Genomic DNA, 22,643 nt, shown 5'->3' on the forward strand with positions numbered 1-22,643 from the left:
AAGCTCACAAGTCCACTATAGTAAAGTTTCAACTATATGACCATAGGCTTAAAGATAGATTAATATGCTACACTGTAATTCAAAGCACATGGAAGTCCAAAAAACAACAGTGTAGTGCATTATAAAGGGACAGATGATAATTAAATCCAATTGGTTAACTTGAAAGTCAGCTTACATAACACCAAGGTAGTGCCAACACCATGTACTTTATTTTCAAAGGCTTAACTATGACCTATTTAGTAGATTACAACACCAATATAAAGCCTTTGCCTAAAACTTTCTTCACTTGTACTACAATTCCATTAGATGCAAAATTTACAGAAGCCTTATGAAAACTTTTATTTCTAGATGAGGCCATTTATGGATAATACACAGGTCTGTCGGCACACATTATCTGTGATTTAATTCTTCTGTAAAATTTGGCATCAACCATATTAGGAGTTCACATATTAGCACAAATGATTTTTTAATCTGGCACCAAACTACTATGTTTACATTTTAGTAACTACAGAGAGTCAAATGGATGGAGTCCTTTGGTTACACACAATAAGCTTCTACAATACATTTTTTGTTTGTTTTTCTTAAAAAAAAAAAAGAAGCCTACCCTTTCAGGATCTAATGTTAAAAAATACTGACATTGCTTGGCATTATACTATTATACTTCCATCTTAATTGTTGGTAATGATTCCCCAAACCATTATTTTACACAACCAGAACAACTATTAAAGTAACTTTATTTGAAAGGAACTTTAGAAGTTAGTATGCAGAGAAGTTGGTAGGACCTTGTAGACACCAATTTTATACTTAAATAAACACTTGGACACTACTGAAAAACAAAGCAGTACGAATATTGTGGACCTGTACATGTTTTTTTTTATCTCACTCCCCCTTATAAAAAGGAAGCTTAAACAGAATATTCAAGTAATGTAGTAGAAAACAATGCCTTTGATATAAGATTAGACAAAAAGCCACACATTTAAATTTTTATTCATCCAGTTTGGCTGAGGAACACTAAAAACCTTACAGGCCAGTTGATGTTCGCTTTTTCATGCTCCGTCGTTGAGCTAAGCTTGAAGCAGCAACAGGCTCTAGGACTGGTTGAAAGGTCCTGTGAGTCAGGGCAGAATATGTGGCAACCACTGCTCCCTAAAATAATGAGAAATATCACAAAATGAGTAACAATCTCTGGAAGTAAGAAAACTTCCACATTATATCATGAGAAATTTAACTAGAATACAACTTTTCCCCCCAGGAAAATAATTGAGAACCCTTAATCTGTGCATTGATGTTCCCTTGATTAATTAACACTTGATTGCTTGTATATTTTTAACTTCAATAACTATGCTTCTTACAAATTTTTAAAACACTAAAATGTATTATTTTTATTAGTCTTTCAAAACTCTTTGAATTTGCTTTTAAATATCTTTTTAATCTTATTTTTTATAGGAATTTTATATATTTAAGGCATATAACATGTTATTTAGATATCTATAGTAAAATGATTACTACAGTCAAGTTAATCAACATATTTTATCTTCACACAGTTATCACATTTTGTGTGATGAGAGCACCTGAAATCTTAGAAAATTTCCAGTACTCAATACAGTATTATTAACTATAGTTATCAGGCTTCACATTAGATCTCTAGACTTATTCATCCTACATAACTGTAACTTTGTATGCCTTAACCAATATCTCCCCATTTACACCACCTCCATGCCCCTGGTAACCACTGTTCTACTCTCTGTTTCTACATATTTGACTTTTTTATATTCCACATATAAGAGAGATCATGTACTATTTTTCTTTCTGTGTCTACATCATTTCACTTAGCAATAATGTCTTATGGGTTCATCTATGTTGTTGCAAATGGCAAGATCTCCTTTTAAAAAGCTGAATAATATTATATTATATATAATATATTCCATACACACACATCACAATTTCTTTACCCTCAGAGATTATCTGCACTCCCATGTTCATTCCAGCAATATCACAATGGTCAAGATATGGAAACACCCTAGTGTCCATCAACAGATTAATGGATAAGACACTAAACTTTAAAATCTAGGTTCAATGTCTATAAATATGGAAACCAATGGTTATTTATTTAGGAACCACTAGCCATCTTTTGTTTCCATACAATACTTGAATTTAGTCTGCTCCTAGCCCCACTGTCTCTTAAAAGCAAATCAAATACAATCAAGAAATCTTTATTTATCATCAGTAAGGCAGTAGGTAAAGAAGTTTGTTACTTAAAAAAGCAAAAAAAAAAACACAAAAAATCTATAAATATACCTTTAAAAAATATACTTTAAAGTAATTATATGTGTCATCAGTGGATGGCATGCAATGGCATTATTAGGTATCAAGCATTTAGAAGGTGCTTAAAAACATGTTTGTTTTACCTTAACAACATGTGATGTATCATTTTTACTTGGCTGATCATTTGGCAACTGATCTCTGTGGGTTATCCATGAGTGTTTTAATACTTGTTCTGTAGTGTACCGCTGCTGTGGGTCCATATGCAGCATATGGGAAAGCAAATCCTAAATTAAAATGAAAAAAAAATATATATATATACATACATGAAACTACATATTAAAGGTTTTAGTAAAATATATCATTTCACATTTTCTCAAATTATGAAAGAATTAATAGCTTTGCAATCTGTTTTATTTGACCTATCATTAGGGAAAACAAAACCCATATACTGCATAGTTAACTGTCAAAAGAGAATCTTAAAACAGATTTTTCAAAATACAGTATATCCTTATTTACCATTCTAAAATCAGGGGATACCAATTCTGTGTAACTGGAATGTGGTTAGTGAGGGAGGAGAAAAATGTAAAGTAGCAGGAACTATGGTGGAATGTGCTAAATGGTCAGGAGGAGAAAGGAACTATAGATCTTTGTTGGTAATCTGGGCCCCAAAGTATAAGGGTATCTGTATACAGATACAACATCATAGAAGGTAGGGCCCCATGTTGTTAATATGCTCAGTAACTGGTGGTTTACTGTATAAAATACTAAAGAAAGCAAAACATAAATTCAAGGTTAGCAGCTGACTGCTAGCATTGTAGTGGTCAGAATATCATATATTTTTTCATCGGAGTAAATGTGAATATGCTTATTTTCTCTATGTTGTAATAAAAACGTTTAAATGTAATATAACCTCAGAGTAAAACACAATTTTAAATCTATTAAATGATGTAACAATTTAAAATAAACTCTCTATGAAGCATCTTTTATAGAAAGGAGAATTAAACTCTCCTTAACAAACATCTTCTAATATAGAAACAAAAGCATTTGTGAACTTTTTATCACTAGCAGAAGCAGTGAGAAACCAAAGACTACACTGTAATGTCAGAATTTGAAGAATAATGTAATTGGTTGAAACTATGTAGAGGAGTAGAACAACCAATAAAAAATTCTATTGGAAAAAGAACATATGTGCAGAAATAAATGAAAAAAAATTATAAAGAACATAACAGTGAATTACATCAATAAAACAGACATAAATGATAACCATAAAAATGATTAAAGTTCCCAGGACTTCTGTGCCTCTGGCCAAGATGTAAAACCAGGAACTGGATTCACTCACCTGGTTGAAACCCAGCCCCTCCAAAAAAAAAAAATACCCATAAAATATAGGAAGCAACAGTTTTCAAGAGAACAGATATTAGGCAATGAAGGAAAGTAACCCCTAAAAGATGGGAAACAAATCAAGTAAGCCCTATGATTGCTCTAGCTTAGAACATTGAAAGAGTTTTCAGGATGCTGGGTAGGTAAAGAAAACTCAGGCAGAGCCTGGAAGATCCCCTGTGGTGACGAGGCAGAACTGAGAGTCAGGGAAGACCAGGGCAGAGAGAGCAAGAAAGATTAATGAAGAGGTAAGAGGAGAAGAGAGAGAACCCTGTAGGGGGTCTCTTTCAAGTGTCTTCACCACAAACCCATATGTGGTGAACAAAATAACAAAGGTCATGGGAAGAACTGTATGAAAGGATTAGAAGGAAATGGGAGTTCATGCAGGGTGAAGAATATCACCTGTTCCCACCAGTCAGACTGGAAAATTTCATATTCATGGAGTATTTGGTAGAGAACTTGAAAGAAACCTGCCTGAGTAGTGAGTATCCCTAGATTAAACACTACTCTGGTCCTGCCTAAAAATATCTTAAAAGGAAGGCACAAAAGTATCAATTGTTTTCCCTAACTTAACTCAGAAAGTAGCTCAAGAATGGGAATACAAAAGCATCCAGCACTCACCAAGGTAAAATTCACTATGTCAAGCTTCTTATCCAAAATTACAAGGCATACAAAAGAGAAGGAAAATACAATGCAATATGAAAAGAAAAAAATCAATCAATCAAAATTGACCCACAACTGAAATATATGTTCAAAAGTTAAGTAGAGACACATAGAACATATAAAAAGAAACAAATAAAACAGAAATGAGACTTCCGGGTAAGATGGCGGAAGAGTAAGATGCGGAGATCACCTTCCTCCCCACTGATACACCAGAAATACAGCTACACGTGGAACAACTCCTACAGAACACCTACTGAACGCTGGCAGAAGACCCCAGACCTCCCAAAAGGCAAGAAACTCCCCACATACCTGGGTAGGGCAAAGCAGAGAGATTCCCGCACAGAGGAGCGGTGCTGAGCGGCACTCACCAGCCCAAGAGGCTTGTCTGCTCGCCCACCGGGGCAGGCGGCGCTGGAAGCTGAGGCTCGGGCTTTGGTCAGAGTGCAGGGAGAGGACTGGGGCTGGCGGCGAGAACTCAACCTGAAGGGGGCTAATGTGCCACAGCTAGCCAGCAGGGAGTCCGGGAAAATTCTGGAGCTGCCAAAGAGGCAAGAGACTTTTTCTTCCCTCTTGGTTTCCTGGTGCGTAAGGAGAGGGGATTAAGAGTGCTGCTTAAAGGGGCTCCACAGACGGGCGCGAGTCACGACTGAAAGCGCGGAGCCCAGTGACGGGCGTGGGATGCTGGGGCTGCTGCTGCCGCCGCCAAGAAGCCTGTGTGCGAGCGCAGGTCACTGTCCACACCGCCCTTCAGGGAGCCTGTGCAGCCTGCCACTGCCGGGGTCCCGGGATCCAGGGGCGGCTTCCCTGGGAGAACGCATGGCACGCCTCGGGCTGGTGCAACGTCACGCTGAACTCTGCCGCTGCACGCTCACCCCGCACTAAGTGCCCCTACCTCCCGCCCGGCCTGAGTGAGCCAGAGTCCCCGAAGAGGCTGCTCCTTTAACCCTGTCCTGTCTGAGCGAAGAACAGACGCCCTCCGGCCACCTACACGCAGAGGCGGGGCCAAATCCAAAGCTGAGACCCAGGAGCTGTGAGAACAAAGAAGAGAAAGGGAAACCTCTCACAGCAGCCTCAGAAGCAGCGGATTAAAGCTCCACAATCAACTTGATGTACCCTGCATTTGTGGAATACATGAATAGACAACACATCATCCCAAATTGAGGAGCCAGGAGTCAGTGCTGGGCCTCTGAGGTGGGAGAGCCAACTTCAGGACACTGGTCCACAAGAGACCTCCCAGCTCCACATAATATCAAACGGCGAAAATCTTCCAGAGATCTCCATCTCAACACCAGCACCCAGCTTCACTCAACGACCAGCAAGCTACAGTGCTGGACACCCTATGCCAAACAACTAGCAAGACAGGAACACAACGCCACCCATTAGCAGAGAGGTGGCCTAAAATCATAAAAAGTCCGCAGACACCCCAAAACACACCACCAGACGTGGACCTGCCCACTAGAAAGACAAGATCCAGCCTCATCCACCAGAACACAGGCACTAGTCCCCTCCACCAGGAAGCCTACACAACCCACTAAACCAACCTTAGCCACTGGGGACAGACACGAAAAACAACGGGAACTACAAACCTGCAGCCTGCAAAAAGGAGACCCCAAACACAGTAAGATAAGCAAAATGAGAAGACAGAAAAACACACAGCAGGAGAAGGAGCAAGATAAAAACCCACCAGACCTAACAAATGAAGAGATAATAGGCACTCTACCTGAAAAAGAATTCAGAATAATGATGGTAAAGATGATCCAAGATTCTATTTCCCAGATCCAAAATCTTGGAAATAGAATAGACAAAATGCAAGAAACAGTTAACAAGGACCTAGAAGAACTAAAGATGAATCAAGTATCGATTAAAAACTCAATAAATGAATTAAAAAAAAACTCTAGATGGGAACAATAGCAGAATAACTGAGGCAGAAGAACGGATAAGTGAGGTGGAAGATAAAATAGTGGAAATAACTGCTGCAGAGCAAAATAAAGAAAAAAGAATGAAAAGAACAGAGGACAGTCTCAGAGACCTCTGGGACAACATTAAACGCACCAATATTCAAATTATAGGGGTTCCAGAAGAAGAAGAGAAAAAGAAAGGGACTGAGAAAATATTTGAAGAGATTATAGTTGAAAACTTCCCTAATATGGGAAAGGAAATAGTTAATCAAGTCCAAGAGGCACAGAGAGTGCCATACAGAATAAATCCAAGGAGAAATACGCCAAGACACATATTAATCAAACTGTCAAAAATTAAACACAAAGAAATCATATTAAAAGCAGTAAGGCAAAAACAACAAATAACACACAAGGGAATCCCCATCAGGATAACAGCTGATCTCTCAGCAGAAACTCTACAAGCCAGAAGGGAGTGGCAGGACATAATTAAAGTGATGAAGGAGAAAAACCTGCAACCAAGATTACTCTACCCAGCAAGGATCTCATTCAGATTTGATGGAGAAATTAAAACGTTTACAGACAAGCAAAAGCTGAGAGAGTTCAGCACCACCAAACCAGCTTTACAACAAATGCTAAAGGAACTTCTCTAGGCAAGAAACACAACAGAAGGAAAAGACCTACAATAACGAACCCAAAACAATTAAGAAAATGGGAACAGGAACATACATATCAATAATTACCTTAAATGTAAATGGACTAAATGCTCCCACCAAAAGACACAGATTGGCTGAATGGATACAAAAACAAGACCCATATATATGCTGTCTACAAGAGACCCGCTTCAGACCTAGCGACACATACAGACTGAAAGTAAGGGGATGGAAAAAGATATTCCATGCAAATGGAAACCAAAAGAAAGCTGGAGTAGCAATTTTCATATCAGACAAAATAGACTTTAAAATAAAGACTACTAGAAGAGACAAAGAAGGACACTACATAATGATCAAGGGATCGATCCAAGAAGAAGGTATAACAATTGTAAATATTTATGCACCCAACATAGGAGCACCTCAATACATAAGGCAAATACTAACAGCCATAAAAGGAGAAATTGACAGTAACACAATCATAGTATGTGAATTTAACATCCCACTTTCTCCAATGGACAGATCATCCAAAATGAAAATAAATAATGAAACACAAGCTTTGGATGGTACATTGAACAAGATGTACTTAATTGATATTTATAGGACATTCCATCCAAAAACAACAGAATACACATTTTTCTCAGGTGCTCCTGGAACATTCTCCAGGATAGATCATATCTTGGGCCACAAATCAAGCCTTCGTAAATTTAAGAAAATTGAAATTGTATCAAGTATCTTTTCCGACCACAATGCTATGAGACTAGATATCAATTACAGGAAAAGAGCTGTAAAAAATACAAACACATGGAGGCTAAACAATACACTACTTAATAACAAAGTGATCACTGAGGAAATCAAAGAGGAAATTAAAAAATACCTAGAAACAAATGACAATGGAGACACGACGACCCAAAACCTATGGGATGCAGCAAAAGCAGTTCTAAGAGGGAAATTTATAGCAATACAATCCCACCTTAAGAAACAGGAAACACCTCGAATAAACAACCTAACCTTGCACCTAAAGCAATTAGAGAAAGAAGAACAAAAACATCCCAAAGTTAGCAGAAGGAAAGAAATCATAAAGTTCAGATCAGAAATAAATGAAAAAGAAATGAAGGAAACAATAGCAAAGATCAATCAAACTAAAAGCTGGTTCTTTGAGAAGATAAACAAAATTGATAAACCGTTAGCCAGACTCATCAAGAAAAGAAGGGAGAAGACTCAAATCAATAGAATTAGAAATGAAAAAGGAGAAGTAACAACTGACACTGCAGAAATACAAAAGCTCATGAGAGATTACTACAAGCAACTCTATGCCAATAAAATGGACAACCTGGAAGAAATGGACAAATTCTTAGAAATGCACAACCTGCCAAGACGGAATCAGGAAGAAATAGAAAATATGAACAGACCAATCACAAGCATTGAAATTGAAACTGTGATAAAAAATCTTCCAACAAACAAAAGCCCAGGACCAGATGGCTTCACAGGTGAATTCTATCAAGCATTTAGAGAAGAGCTAACACCTATCCTTCTCAAACTCTTCCAAAATATAGCAGAGGGAGGAACACTCCCAAACTCATTCTACGAGGCCACGATCACCTTGCCACCAAAACCAGACAAGGAGATCACAAAGAAAGAAAACTACAGGCCAATATCACTGATGAACATAGATGCAAAAATCCTCAACAAAATACTAGCAAACAGAATCCAACAGCACATTAAAAGGATCATACACCATGATCAAGTGGGGTTTATTCCAGGAATGCAAGGATTCTTCAATATACGCAAATCAATCAACGTGATATACCATATTAACAACTTGAAGGAGAAAAACCATATGATCATCTCAATAGATGCAGAGAAAGCTTTCGACACAATTCAACACCCATTTATGATAAAAACCCTGCAGAAAGTAGGCATAGAGGGAACTTTCCTCAACATAATAAAGGCCATATATGACAAACCCACAGCCAGCATCGTCCTCAATGGTGAAAAACTGAAACCATTTCCACTAAGATCAGGAACAAGACAAGGTTGCCCACTCTCACCACTCTTATTCAATATAGTTTTGGAAGTTTTAGCCACAGCAATCAGAGAAGAAAAGGAAATAAAAGGAATCCAAATCGGAAAAGAAGAAGTAAAGCTGTCACTGTTTGCAGATGACATGATACTATACATAGAGAATCCTAAAGATGCTACCAGAAAACTACTAGAGCTAATCAATGAATTTGGTAAAGTTGCAGGATACAAAATTAATGCACAGAAATCTCTGGCATTCCTATATACTAATGATGAAAAATCTGAAAGTGAAATCAAGGAAACACTCCCATTTACCATTGCAACAAAAAGAATAAAATATCTAGGAATAAACCTACCTAAGGAGACAAAAGACCTGTATGCAGAAAATTATAAGACACTGATGAAAGAAATTAAAGATGATACAAATAGATGGAGAGATGTACCATGTTCTTGGATTGGAAGAATCAACATTGTGAAAATGAATCTACTACCCAAAGCAATCTACAGATTCAATGCAATCCCTATCAAACTACCACTGGCATTTTTCACAGAACTAGAGCAAAAAATTTCACAATTTGTATGGAAACACAAAAGACCCCGAATAGCCAAAGCAATCTTGAGAACGAAAAATGGAGCTGGAGGAATCAGGCTCCCTGACTTCAGACTATACTACAAAGCTACAGTAATCAAGACAGTATGGTACTGGCACAAAAACAGAAAGATAGATCAATGGAACAGGATAGAAAGCCCAGAGATAAACCCACGGACATATGGTCACCTTATCTTTGATAAAGGAGGCAGGAATGTACAGTGGAGAAAGGACAGTCTCTTCAATAAGTGGTGCTGGGAAAACTGGATAGGGACATGTAAAGTATGAGATTAGATCACTCCCTAACACCATACACAAAAATAAGCTCAAAATGGATTAAAGACCTAAACGTAAGGCCAGACACTATCAAACTCTTAGAGGAAAACATAGGCAGAACACTCTATGACATAAACCACAGCAAGATCCTTTTTGACCCACCTCCTAGAGAAATGGAAATAAAGACAAAAATAAACACATGGGACCTAATGAAACTTCAAAGCTTTTGCACAGCAAAGGAAACCATAAACAAGACCAAAAGACAACCCTCAGAATGCGAGAAAATATTTGCCAATGAAGCAACTGACAAAGGATTAATCTCCAAAATTTATAAACAGCTCATGCAGCTCAATAGCAAAAAAAAAACCAACCCAATCCAAAAATGGGCAGAAGACCTAAATAGACATTTCTCCACAGAAGATATACAGACTGCCAACAAACACATGAAAGGATGCTCAACATCTTTACTCATTAGAGAAATGCAAATCAAAACTACAATGAGATATCATCTCACACCAGTCAGAATGGCCATCATCAAAAAATCTAGAAACAATAAATGCTGGAGAGGGTGTGGAAGAAAGGGAACACTCTTGCACTGCTGGTGGGAATGTGAATTGGTACAGCCACTATGGAGAACGGTATGGAGGTTCCTCAAAAAACTACAAATAGAACTACCATATGACCCAGCAATCCCACTACTGGGCATATACCTTGAGAAAACCATAATTCAAAAATAGACATGTACCAAAATGTTCATAGCAGCCCTATTTACAATAGCCCAGAGATGGAAACAACCTAAGTGTCCATCATCGGATGAATGGGTAAAGAAGATGTGGCACATATATACAATGGAATATTACTCAGCCATAAAAAGAAATGAAATTGAGCTATTTGTAATGAGGTGCATGGACCTAGAGTCTGTCATACAGAGTGAAGTAAGTCAGAAAGAGAAAGACAAATACTGTATGCTGACACATATATATGGAATTTAAGAAAAAATAATGTCATGAAGAATATAGGGGTAAGACAGGAATAAAGACACAGACCTACTAGAGAATGGACTTGAGGATATGGGGAGGGGGAAGGGTAAGCTGTGACAAAGTGAGAGAGTGACATGGACATATATACACTACCAAACGTAAGGTAGATAGCTAGTGGGAAGCAGCCGCATAGCACAGGGAGATCAGCTCAGTGCTTTGTGACCGCCTGGAGGGGTGGGATAGGGAGGGTGGGAGGGAGACGCAAAAGGGAGGGGATATGGGAACATATGTATATGTATAACTGATTAAATTTGTTATAAAGTAAAAAATAAAAAAATTAAAAAAAATAAAATAAAAAAAAATAAAAATAAAAAAGATCTGCGATTTCACAAGTGATTAAATGCAGAAGTAGATATAAGAATCCATCTATCTTCCATTAAAGTAGACATAAAAATGATTTGTAAAGTTTTAAAATGATGCCATTCTTCTAAGTAAACAATTTTTGTTTGGGAAAATTGTTATTTTTCACAAAAATGTTATTTATGTTAACATGTATTATATTTATTAACATTAGTTTTAATGAATTATTACACAAATATTTTTAACACTTCTCACTTTTTATTTCTAATAAGGTAAATATAAAGAGTTATAATTCATATACACACACACAAAAAAAACAGAAATGAAAACTAAATTGTGAGATAAAAAAAAAAAGAACCAAATAGGATTAATGGCAAATTTAAGATGGCAGGTAAGAAGACTGGTGAAGACACGACAATAGACACTATAAAAAAGAAGAAAAAAGTGCAAAACAAAGAAGCAAAACAGCAGAGCATCAATGAGCTCTGGGACAACTTCAACTGACAAAGCACACAACTGCAATTAGAGTCCCAGAAAGTAAGAGGGAAGAAAACAATATTTGAAGAAATAATGCCTGTAAAATTTCCAGATTTTATGGAAACTATGAACCCACATATCTAAGAAGGTCAGTGAACCCCATGTAAAAGAAATAAAGAAAATTACAGCAAGGGACATCAAACCAAATTGCTGAAAACCCAAGACAGAGAAAACTTTAAAAGTAACTGAGAAAAGAAAAAAAGACATGTTACATATGATGAAACAAAGATAAAAATAAAAGCCCCATAGGCACATACATTAAGCTGCCCTGGGACAACCTCACACACCAGTGGTGAGGTACCAGCCCTAGGTCCCCCAAGACCCTGCAGACAGTCACCTAGGCCCCTGGTCCCACCCACTAGCAAGCCAGCACCAGCCCTGGGACCACTGGTTCTGAACAGCCAGTCATGAGAGGACCCAGTCTTGCCCAACAGTGGGTTGGAAGCCACCACAACACAGGGCTTGGCAACCAACTGGGCTGGGAGCCAGCCCTGCCTGCTAGCACACCCAGAGTAGTTGCCCCACCACAGCAGAAGAACCCACGCAGCACACACATGGGGCACCCCTAGGACATATAGTTCTGGTGACCAGAGTGGAGTATGCTGATTGGCCCCATAGGATATCTCCTACATAAGGCCACTTCTCCAAGATCAGGAAACATGACTGACCTACTTAATAAATAGAAATAAACACAGAGAACTGGGCAAAATGAGGAGACAGAGGAATATGTTCCAAACAAAGGAACAAGACAAAATCTCAGAAGAAGAACTAAACAAAGTGGAAGAGAGCAACCTACCCAATAAAGATTTCAAGGTAATGATCATAAAAATGCTCAATGAACTTGGGAGAATAATGGATGAACACAGTGAGAAGTGTAACAAAGAGTTACAAAGTATAAAGAACCATAAAACAGAGCTGAAGAATACAATAGTTGAAATAAAAAAAATACTAAGAAGGAATCAAGAGTACATGACATGATACAGAGAAACACATCAGTGAACTGAAAGACAGAATAATGTAAATCACCCAAGCTGAACAGAAAAAGGGAAAAAAAGAATTTAAGAAATGAGGATAGCCTTTAAAAGATTTCTGGAAAAAATACCAAGAGTACTAATATTCACATTGTAGGGGTCCCAAAGGAGAAGAGAGAAAGGGACACAATTTATCTGAATAAATATTAACTGGAAACTTCCCCTACCTGGGAAAGGAAATGGACATCCAGGTCCAGGAAGCAAATGAGTCCAAAACAAGCTAAATGAAAAGACATCTACACCAAGGCACACTAAAACGAAAATGGCAAAAATTATAGATAGGGAATCTTAAAAGCGGCAAGAGAAAAGCAACTAGTTACATACAAAGGAATTCCCATAAGACTTTCAGTTGACTTTTCAGCAGAACCTCCAAGCCAGAAGGGAGTGCCGAAGTGATGTATTCAAAGTGATGAAAGGACAAAACATACAACCAAGACTACTCTACCCAGCAAGGCTATCTTCAGATTTGAAGGAGAGAGAATGTTTTACAGAGAAGCAAGCACTAAAAGAGATAAGTATCACTAAACCAACGGCTCTCCAAGAAATGCTAAAGGGACTTCTCTAAGTAGCAAAGACAAGACCAAAACTAGAAATATAAAAATTACAAAAGGCAAAATCTCACTGGTAAAGTCAAAGACACAATAAAGGTCAACCACTTATAAAACTACTAGGAAGGTTAAAAGACAAGAGTGGTAAAATCACCTATAAATACACATAAAGTAGTTAAGAAATACACACAAAAAACATGCAAAATATGATGTTAAAACATTAAACATAAGATGGGTATAAAAATGCAGGGTTTTTAGATGAGTTCAAACTTAAGAGATCATCAACTGAAAATAATCATATATATTGTGAAATACGAACCTCATGGTAACCACAAAGCAAAACCCTGAAACAGACACACATACACACGCATACACGCACACACACACATGAGAGACAGAGAGAGAGAGAGAGAGAGAGAGAGAGAGAGAGAAAGAAAGAAAGGAATCCAAACATAACACTAGTGATAATCATCAAATCACAAGGGAAGAGAGCAAAAGGTGAAGAAAGATAAAAAAGACAAAAACAACTAGAAAAAATTAACAAAATAATAATAAGTATTGATACATACCTACTGATAATTATTTAAAATGTAAATAAATTAAATGTTCCAATCAAAATACATAGAAAGTGGCTGAATGACTAAAAAAAAACAGGACCATCTATATGCTACCAATAAGAGACTAATTTCAGATGTAAACACACACAAAAACTGAATTTGACATGATAAAAAAGGTATTCCATCCAAATGTAAATGAAAAGAAAGCTGGGGTAGCAATACTTATATTAGATGAATAGACTTTAAAACAAAGACTGTAACAAGAGACAAAGAAGGACATTACATAATGATGAAGGGGTCAATCCAGCAAGATGTATATCAATTGTAAATATATATGAAACCAAAGTTGGAATACCTAAATACATAATGCAAATACTGACATTAAAGGACAAATTGACAGTAACACAGTAATAGTAGTTGACGTCAATATCACACTTACATCAATGGAGAGATCATCCAGACAGAAAATCAGTAAGGAAACACTGGTCTTAAATGACATGTTAGACTAGATGGAAATAGTAAAAAATATACAGAACTCTTGATCCAAAAACAACAAAGCACACATTTTTTTCAAGGGCACATGGAAGATGCTCCAAAGACAGTTCACATGCTGGGCTGCAAAACAAGCCTCAATAAATTTAAGAAGACTAAAATCATATCAAACATATTTTCCAACAATAGTATGAGACTAAAAATCAAGAACAACAACAAAAAAAACTAAAAAAACCCACACATGTGGAGTCTAAACAACATGCACTAGACAACCAATGGATCACTGTAGAAATCAAAGAGGAAATCAAAAAATAATTAGAGACAAATGAAAACAAAAACACAATGATCTACAATCTATGGGCCACAGCAAAAGCAGTTATTAGAGGGAAGTGGATAGTGATCCATGCCTATATCAGAAAGCAAGAAAAATGCCAAACAATCTAACCTTATACTTAAAGGAACTAGAAAAAGAAGAAAGAAACAAAACTCAAAGTTAGTAGAAGGAAAGAAATAATAAATATCAGAGAAGAAACAATTGAAACAGAGATTAAAATCTTCTAGCCAGACTCATCAAGAAAAAAAGAGAAAGGGCCCAAATCAATAAAATCAGAAGGGAAAGAGGAGAAATAACTAATAGCACAGAAATAAAAAAGGATTATAAGAGATTACTACAAACAGTTATACTCCAAAAAATGGACAATCTAGAAAAAAAATGGATAAATTCCTAGAAACATACAATCTTCCAAGATTTAACCAGGAAGAACTAGAAAATGTGAACAAACCAATTACCAGTAATAAAACTGAATCAGTAATAAAAACAATTCCCAACAAATAAAAGTCCAGGACAAATGGCTTCACTGATGAATTCTAAAAACATTTAAGTAAGAGTTAGCACACATCCTTCTCAAAGAATTCCTAGAAAATTAAACAAAAAAAGAATACTTTTGAACTCATTTTATAAGGCAAGCATAAATCTGATACCAAAATCAAAGATACCACCAAAAAAAGGAAAATTACAAGTAATATCACTGATGAACATAGATACAAAAACCCTCAATAAAAATATTAGCAAACTAAATTGAACAACCTATTAAGAGGAACACAAAATGATAAAGTAGGATTTATCCCAGAGATGTAAAGGATGCTTCAGTATCTGCAAATCAATCACTGTGATACACCACATTAACAAATTGAAGAAGAAAAATTATATGATTATTTCAATAGATGCTGCAAATGCATTTGACAAAATTAAACATCGATTTATGATAAAAAACTCTAAACAAAGTTGGTATATAGGTAATATACTTCAACATAATAAAGGCTATATATGACAAACCCACAGCTAACATCATAATCAATGATGAAATCTAAAAGCTTTTCCTCTAAAATCAGGAACAAGATAAAGACATCCACTCTCACCATTTGTATTTAATGTAGTATTGGAAGTCCTCACCAAAGGAATCAGACAAGGAAAAGAAATAAAATCAATAAGGAACACAATCCTTAAATGACACATTAGACCAGATGGACTTAACTGATATCTATAGAGTGTTCCATCCAAAAGGAGCAGAATACACATTATTTTCAAGTGCACACGGAACAGTCTCCAGGATAGATCACATGCTAGGCAACAAAGCAAGCCTTGGTAAATTTAAGAAAATTGAAATCATATCTAGCATCTTTTCTAACCATGATTCTATGAGATTAGAAATCAACTGCAAGGAAGAAACTGCAAAAAAACACAGAAGCACATGTAGGCTAAACAATATGCTCCTAATCAACCAATGGATCACTGAAGAAATCAAAGAAGAAATAAAAAAATACCTAGAGACAAATGAAAATGAAAACATGAAGATCCAAAAGATATGGGATGCAGCAAAAGCAGTTCTAAGATGGAAGTTTATAGCAATACAAGCTTACCTCAGGAAACAAGACAAATCTCAAATAAGGAAGCTAATCTTACACCTAAAGGAACTGGAGACAGAAGAACAAACAAAACCCAAAGGTAGTAGAAAGAAACATAAAGATCAGAGCAGAAATATATTAAATAGACACTAGGAAAACAATAGAAAAGATTAATGAAACTAAAAGCTGTTTCTTTGAAAAGATAAACAAAATTGATAAACCTTTAGCCAGACTCATCAAGAAAACAAGGGAAAGGACCCAAATTAAGAAAATGAAAAATGAAAAAGGAGAAGTTACAATGAACACCACAGAAATACAATGGATCATGAGAGATTACTACAAGCAACTATATGCCAATAAAATTGACAACCTAGAAGAAATGGACAAACTCTTAGAAAGGTACAATCTCCCAAGACTTAATCAGGAATACATAGAAAATATGAATAGACCAATTGCATGTACTGAAATTGAATCTGTGATTTAAAGCTCTAAACAAAATACCTATGACATTATTCAAAGAACTAGAACAAATAATCCTAAAATTTATATGGAACCATAAAAGACCCAGAATTGCCAAAGCAATCCTGAGGAAAAAGAACAAAGCAGGAGGCATAACCAACCCTCCCAGACTTCAGACAACACTATGAAGCTACAGTAAACAAAACAGTGTGGTACTGGCACAAAAGGAGACAGACAGATCAATGGAACAGAGTAGAGAGCCCAGAAATAAACCCATATACCTATGTGCAATTAATCGTTGACAAAAGAGGCAAGAATATACAATGTGGAAAAGACAGTCTCTATAGCAAGTGATGCTGGGAAAGCTGGACAGTCACATGTAAATCAATGAAGCTAGAAGACACTCTCTCACACCATACACAAAAATAAACTCAAAATGGCTTAAAGATTTAAATACAACACAAGATACTATAAAACTCCTAGAAGAGAGTGTAAAGGGAAGAGCCAATCCTGACTCCATTTTGGATCTGTTTCTTTACTTTAACCTTTGCTTCTTGTTGATTTTGTTCACTGACAGGATACTGTCTATACATAATGGCCTGCCTTGCGGAACACTGCCCCTCTGCATTAATGTTAAACCAAAGTGCCTTTGTTCAGGGAAACATCCTGAACACTTCCACCTGCAAATGGCTGCAAGAAAGAAGAAATTAACAAATCCCCTCCCCAAGGCTGGCCATTCCAGGAGATATTTGCAAGACATAACCTTTTTATTTTACTTCCTCACCTCCTCCCCCTTTCTATTCAATAAAACAAACTGGCATCCAGACCCCAATAAGATTTTTTTGGAGACATTAATCTGCCATCTTCTCAGTCTGCCAGCTTCCCAAAAAAAGTCATATTCCGTGCCTCAACACCTCATCTCCCAATTTATTGGCCAGTCGTGCGGCAAGCAGAGCAAGCATGGATTCGGTAACAAGAACACAGGCAAAACATTATCTGACATACATTGTACTAATGTTTTCTTAGGTCAGTCTCCCATGGCAACAGAAATAAAAGCAAAAATAAATAGGACCTAATCAAACATGTAAGCTTTTGCACAGTAAAGGAAACCATAAACAAAACGAAGAGAAAACATATGGACTGGAAGAAAATATTTGCAAATCATGTAACCAACAAGGGTTTAATTTCCAAAATATAAAAATACCTCCTACAATTCAATAACAAAAAAACCCCACAAATAACTCAAATGAAAAATGGGCAGAACACCTAAGTAGACATTCCTCCAAAGAAGACATACAGATGGCCGAAAGGCACATGAAAAGATGCTCATCATCACTAATTATTAGAGAAATGCAAATCAACATTACAATGAGGTATCATCTCAAACCAGGCAAAATGGTCATTATTAAAATGTCTACAAATAATAAATGCTAGAGAGGGTGTGGAGAAAAGGGAAGTCTCTTATGCTGTTGATGGGAATGTAAATTGTTGCAGCCATAATGGAAAACAGTACAGAGGTTCTCAAAAAACTAAAAATAAAGGTGCCATATGATCCAGCAATCCTACTCCTGGGCATATACCCAGGCAATACTATAATTCGAAAAGTTATATTCACCTCTATGTTGATAGCAGCACTATGTACAATAGCCAAGACATGGAAGCAACCGTTGTTAAGTGTCCATCGAGAGATGAACGGATAAAGAATTTGTGGTACATACATAGAATGGAATATTACTCAGACTTAAAAACATAATGAAATAATGCCATTTGCAGCAACATGGATGGACCTGGAGATTATCATGTTAAGTGAAGTAAGTCATAAAGAGAAAGACAAATACCATATGATATCACTTTTATGTGGAATAGAAAATATAATGCAAATGAACATATCTACGAAACAAAAACTGACTAACAAATATAGAGAAGAGACTTGTGGCTGCCAAGGTGGGGAGGGTGAGAGAGGGAAGGATTGGGAATTCTGGATTAGCAGATGAAAACTATTATATATAGAATGGATAAACAACACGGTCCTACTGTATAGCACAGGGAACCATATTCAATACCCTGTGATAAACCATAATGGAAAATAATATGAAAAAGAATATATATATATATATATATATATATATATATATATATATATATATGTATAACTGAATCACTTTGCTGTACAGCAGAAATTAAACACAACATTGTGAATCAACTATACTTGAATAAAATTACAAAAAATACACTCTCAACAAATAAAAGTCCTGGACCAGATGGCTATACAGGCGAATTCTACCAAACATTGAGAGCACAGTTAGCACCTATACTTCTGAACCTAGTCCAAAAAATTGCAGAGGAAGGAACACTTCCAAATTTATTCTGTGAGGCCACCATAACCCTGACACTAAAACCAGACAAAGATATCATAAAAAAAAGAAAATTACATGCCAATATCACCAATGAACAAAAGATACAAAATTTTTCAACAAAATACTAGCAAACTGAATCCAACAATACATTAAAAGGATCATACAACATGACCAAATGGAATTCTTCCTAGGGATATGAGGATTTTTCAATATCTGCAAACAAAACAGTGTGAAACACCACACTGACAAGTTGAAGAATAAAAACCATATGATCATCTCAACAGATGCAGAAAAAGCTTTTGACAAAATTCAACATCGATTTATGATAAAACCTCTCCAAAAAGTGGCAAAGAGGGAAACTACCTCAACATAGTAAAATCCATATGTGAAAAACCCACAGCTAACATCATACCCAATAGTGAAAAGCTGAAAGCATTTCCACTAAGATCAGGAAAAAGCCACAGATGTGCATTTTTGCTACTTTTATTCAACATAGTGTTGGAAGTCCCATCCACGGCTTTCAGAGAAGAAAAAGAAATAAAAGGAATTCAAAATGGAAAAGAAGTAAAACGGTCACTGTCTGCTGATGACATGACACTATATATAGAAAATCCTAAAGATGCTACCAGAAAACTACTAGAGCTTATCCATGAATTTGGTAAAGTTTCAGGATACAAAATTAATGCACAGAAATCTCTTGCATTCCTATACATTAACAATGAAAGATCAGAAAGAGAAATTAAGGAAATATTCCCATTTACCACTGTATCAAAAATAATAGGAGCTTCAAGATGGTGGAAGAGTAAGATGAGGAGATCACCTTCCTCCCCACAGATACATCACAAATACATATACATGTGGAACTACTCCTATAGAACACCTACTGAATGCTGGCAGAAGACCTCAGACCTCCCAAAATGCAAGAAACTCCCCACGTACCTGGGTAGGGCAAAAGAAAAAAGAAAAAAGAAAAATGAAAAAAGAATAGGGACAGGACCTGGACCTGTGGGAGGGAGCTGTGAAGGAGGAAAGGTTTCCACACACTAGAAGCCTCTTCGTGGGCGGAGAGTGCAGATGGTGGAGGGGGGAAGCTTCAGAGCCACGGAGGAGAGTGCAGCAACAGGGGTACGGAGGGCAAAGTGGAGAGATTCCAGCACAGATGATTGGTGCCGACCAGCAGTCTCCAGCCCGAGAGGCTTGTCTGTTCACCCACTAGGGAGGGTGGAGGCTGGGAGCTGAGGTTCAGGCTTCAGAGGTTGGATCCCAGGGAGAGGACTGGTGTTGGTTGTGTGAACACAGTCTGAAGGGGGCTAGTGCACACGGCTAGCCGGGAGGGAGTATGGGAAAAAGTCTGGACCTGCCGAAGAAACAAGATACTTTTTCTCCCCTCTTTGTTTCCTGGTGCAAGAGGAGAGTGGATTAAGAGCACCAATTAGAGGAGCTCCAGAGAAGAGCGCAAGCCGTGGCTAACAGTGCGGACTCCAGAGATGGGCATGAGATGCTAAGGCTGCTACTGCACCCACCAAGAAGCCTGTGTGTGAGCACAGGTCACTATCCATACCTCCCCTCCTAGGAGCCAGTAGAGCCCACCACTGCCAGGGTCCTGGGATCCAGGGACAACTTCCCTGGGAGAACGCACAGCATGCCTCAGGCTGGTGCAACTTCAGGCCAGCCCATGCCACAACAGGCTCGCCCCGCATCCGCACCCCTCCCTCCCCCAAGACTGATCCAGAGCTTCTGAATAAGCTGCTCCATTAACCCCGTCCTGTCTGAGGGGGAACAGATGGCCTCAGGGGACCTACATGAAGAGGTGGTTCCAAATCCAATGCTGAACACCTGAAACTGTGCGAACAAAGAACAGAAGGGAAAATATCTTCCAGAAGCCTCAGAAGCAGCAGATTAAATCTCCACAATCAACTTGAAGTACCCTGCATTTGTGGAATACCTGAATAGACAATGAATCATCCCAAATTGAAGAGGTGGAATTTGGGAGTAAAGATATATTATTTATGTCCCTGTTTCTCTTTTTGTGAATGTGTATGTGTATGCTTCTGTGTGTGATTTTGTCTACATAAATTTGCGTTCACCATTTGTCCTAGAGTTCTGTCCGTCTGTTTGTTTTTTTGTTTTTTTTTTAACATTCTAAAAGTTTTTTCTTAATAGTTATTTCTATTTTGTATTTTAATAAGTATATTTTACTATATTTTATTTTATCCTCTTTCTTTCGGTCTTTCTCTTTTTTCTCCCCTTTGTTCTGAGCCATGTGAATGAACGTCTCTTGGTGTTCCAGCAAGGAGTCAGTGCTTTACTTCTGAGGTGGGAGAGCCAACTTCAGGACACTGGTCCACAAGATACCTCCCAGCTCCAGGAAATATCAAATGGCAAAAAACTCCCAGAGACCTCCATCTAAATGCCAAGACCCAACTTCACTCAACGACCAGCAAGTTACAGTGCTGGACACACTGTGCAAACAACTAGCAAGACAGGAACACAGCACCAACCATTAGCAGACAGGCTGCCTAAAATCATAATAAGGCCACAGACACCCCAAAACACAACACCGGACATGGACATGCCCACCAGAAGGACAAAATCCAGCCTCATCCACCAGAACACAGGCACAAGTCCCCTCCACCAGGAGGACTACACAAACAACTGAACCAAACTTAGCCAATAGGGACCAAAAACAATGGGAACTATGAACCTGCAGCCTGTGAAAAGGAGACCCCAAACACAGTATGTTCAACAAAATGAGAAGACAGAAAAACACACAGCAGATGAAGGAGCAAGGTAAAAACCCACCAGAACAAATAAGAGAAGAGGAAATAGGCAGTCTACCTAAAAAAGAATTCAGAATAATGAGAGTAAAGATGATCCAAAATCTGGGAAATAGAATGGAGAAAATACAAGAAACTTTTATCAAGGAAATAGAAGAATTAAAGAGCTAACAAACAATGATGAACAACAAAATAAATGAAATGAAAAATTCTCTAGAAGTGATCAATAGCAGAATAACTGAGGCAGAAGAATGGATAAGTTACCTGGAAGATAAAATAGTGGAAATAACTACTGCAGAGCATAATAAAGAAAAAGAATGAAAAGAACTGATGACAGTCTCAGAGACCTCTGGGACAACATTAAACACAACAACATTGAATTACAGGGGTTTCACAAGAAGAAGAGACAAAGAAAGGGACTGAGAAAATATTAGAACAGATTATAGTTGAAAACGTCCCTAATATGGGAAAGGAAACAGTTAATCAAGTCCAGAAAAGACAGAGAGACCCATAAAGGATAAATCCAAGGAGAAACACGCCAAGACACATATTAATCAAACTATCAAATATTAAATAGAAAGAAAACATATTAAAAGCAGCAAGGGAAAAACAACAAACAACACACAAGGGAATGCCCATATGGTTAACTGCTGATCTTTCAGCAGAAAATCTGCAATCCAGAAAGGAGTGGTAGGACATATTTAAAGTGATGAAGGAGAAACACCTACAACCAGGATTACCCTATCCAGCAAGGATCTCATTCAGATTTAATGGAGAAATTAAAACCTTTACAGAGAAGCAAAAGCTGAGAGTGTTCACGACCACCAAACGAGCTTTACAACAAATGCTAAAGGAACTTTTCTAGGTAGGAAAAACAAGAGAAGAAAACGACCTACAATA

At 37.3% G+C, this 22,643-nt stretch overlaps 1 protein-coding gene across 3 annotated transcripts in view; it reads right to left on the reverse strand.

Moving 5' to 3' along the window:
- Positions 1-1,020: 1,020 nt before the first annotated feature.
- The window catches only part of RPS6KA6 (ribosomal protein S6 kinase A6), a gene marked incomplete at both ends in the record, with an annotated part of 175,961 nt that continues 154,338 nt past the window's right edge, over positions 1,021-22,643 (reverse strand). For all 3 annotated transcript variants that reach the window (XM_082610162.1, XM_082610160.1, XM_082610161.1), the window contains 2 exons: positions 1,021-1,146; positions 2,409-2,549. In XM_082610162.1, coding sequence (XP_082466288.1) covers positions 1,021-1,146; positions 2,409-2,549 — 267 coding nt within the window. The remainder of the gene's footprint in view (positions 1,147-2,408; positions 2,550-22,643) is intronic.

The sequence above is a fragment of the Mesoplodon mirus genome (genome assembly GCF_964341445.2).
Source record: "Mesoplodon mirus genome assembly, chromosome: X".
Taxonomy (NCBI): Eukaryota; Metazoa; Chordata; class Mammalia; order Artiodactyla; family Ziphiidae; genus Mesoplodon; species Mesoplodon mirus.